The sequence below is a fragment of the Hibiscus syriacus genome, unplaced genomic scaffold, assembly GCF_006381635.1.
Source record: "Hibiscus syriacus cultivar Baekdansim isolate YM2019G1 unplaced genomic scaffold, ASM638163v2 tig00113726_pilon, whole genome shotgun sequence".
Lineage (NCBI taxonomy): Eukaryota > Viridiplantae > Streptophyta > Magnoliopsida > Malvales > Malvaceae > Hibiscus > Hibiscus syriacus.
In genome coordinates, this window is record NW_024063472.1 from 2,345,577 (window position 1) to 2,347,377 (window position 1,801).

At 38.5% G+C, this 1,801-nt stretch overlaps 1 protein-coding gene across 1 annotated transcript; it reads left to right on the forward strand.

Annotated features, from left to right (window-relative positions):
• Positions 1 to 238: 238 nt before the first annotated feature.
• LOC120187870 (myb-related protein 306-like) lies at positions 239 to 1,458 on the forward strand. The gene is made up of 3 exons (XM_039191473.1): positions 239 to 441; positions 550 to 679; positions 757 to 1,458. The coding sequence occupies exons 1-3, from the start codon at positions 309 to 311 to the stop codon at positions 1,427 to 1,429; spliced, it is 936 nt and encodes a 311-aa protein (XP_039047404.1). The 5' UTR covers positions 239 to 308; the 3' UTR covers positions 1,430 to 1,458.
• The last annotated feature ends 343 nt before the right edge of the window (positions 1,459 to 1,801 follow it).

A 1,801-nucleotide genomic window follows, 5' to 3' on the forward strand; every position in this document is an offset into this window, starting at 1 on the left:
ATCCAAACTGCAATAAAAATGTGAGAGAGAGAGTGCGTGGATGAATAAGTTTTCTTTACAGCAGAAACCACATTGAATGCAACGCGCTTTTGTGAGGCAGAGGAGGCATTTGCGTAGCTGCAGAGCTGACTTCGGCATTTCATTTAATTAATGACCCCATTGACTCTTTGGAAACAGGGACATGGAACATGCTCTCCTTTTTAACCTTATATATTCCCAACTCAAACTTTGCCTTTAAGCTAACACACAAAATCCCATACAATCTGTTTTTTTTTTATTGTTGTTGAGGTTTCATAAGGTGGTTGATAATGGGGAGGCCACCTTGTTGTGACAAAACCGGTGTTAAGAGAGGGCCATGGACTCCTGAAGAAGACATCATCTTGGTGTCTTATATTCAACAGCATGGTCCTGGGAATTGGAGGGCTGTTCCAACCCTTGCAGGTTTTTTTTTTTTATCTTTTGGGTTAAATGATCATAAAGCAAATGCAATTTATGTCGAGAAGTTAGTGATGAATCTTTGTTTAATTTTCTGGGTTTTTGTTTTACCAGGGTTGCTCAGATGTAGCAAGAGTTGCAGGCTTAGGTGGACTAATTACTTGAGGCCAGGCATTAAAAGGGGTAACTTCACAGAACATGAAGAGAAAATGATAATCCACCTTCAAGCTCTTTTAGGCAACAGGTAACTATCTACCTTTTCCTCTGAACGTTTTAACCAGTTAAGTGTGTTTTATTGTGGGTTCATATGTAATGTTGCAGATGGGCTGCAATAGCATCTTACTTGCCTCAAAGAACAGACAATGACATAAAGAACTATTGGAACACTCATTTGAAGAAGAAGCTTAAGAAACTCCATGGCATTGAAGGTTATTACTGCAGAGATGGGTTTTCATCAGACCATATTTCTAGAGGTCAATGGGAGAGGAAGTTGCAGACTGATATAAATATTGCTAAGCAGGCTTTATCAGATGCATTGTCCCCTGAGAAATCAAGTGATTTAACTGAGTTGAAACCCCGTAATGGGGGCAATTATGCAAAACCAGGAGGGTATGCATCAAGCACTGAGAATATAGCTAAGATGTTAAAAGGGTGGATGAGAAAGAGTCCATTAAAGCCTGCCTCAACAGGCTCTGGTGTCACAGAGCAGTCGGTTAATTCTAGTGAAGGGACTGGTGATCATTCAAGGAAGGAAGAAGAACAAAGGTGCAGCATGGAAATGAATGAAGCTTTTGAGTCGTTGTTTGCATTTGAATCTTTTGCTTCTTCAAACTCTGATGATTTTTCACAATCTATGTCAATTGAGCCGGATCTTGATCCCCATGCAGGCCAACTTTCATTGCTTGAGAAATGGATTTTTGATGACACTGCAAATCATGGGAAAGATTGCCAACTCAGTAATGTCACATTAGATGAAAATCCTATTTTTTTCTAAATGGGGGACTTGAGTTCTTTTGGGTGTTCTTTGACCTTGTCTTATTTTTTGGTAGTCAACCCTCTTTAGTGGTAGAAACAGGGATTTAAATTGTGAGGTTGTGATATTGCAAGTGTTATTACAATCATTGCAAATATTACCATCGTATAATAATAATTTCGAATGATATTGTTATTGTTATATAACGGTTGTTACTCTAGTAATGGACTGTTATATAAATCCCCGATAGAAGAGAAGTGTAAATTTCCACAATATTTCGCAGATGTCTCTTGTGTTGTTAGTAAGTAATTTCTGCCTCGAACCCTGTCTATCTTCTCGGACAATGGTTTAGCAGCTTTGTAAAATCTTGAATTCGGAGTGTTACTCAAATTC

Coding starts and splice junctions, on each gene's coding strand:
- LOC120187870 (XM_039191473.1), top strand. CDS start 309: ATGGGGAGGCCACCTTGTTGTGACAAAACCGGTGTTAAGAGAGGGCCA. Junction 442..549: donor GGCTGTTCCAACCCTTGCAG/GTTTTTTTTTTT, acceptor TTGTTTTACCAG/GGTTGCTCAGATGTAGCAAG. Junction 680..756: donor CAAGCTCTTTTAGGCAACAG/GTAACTATCTAC, acceptor GTAATGTTGCAG/ATGGGCTGCAATAGCATCTT.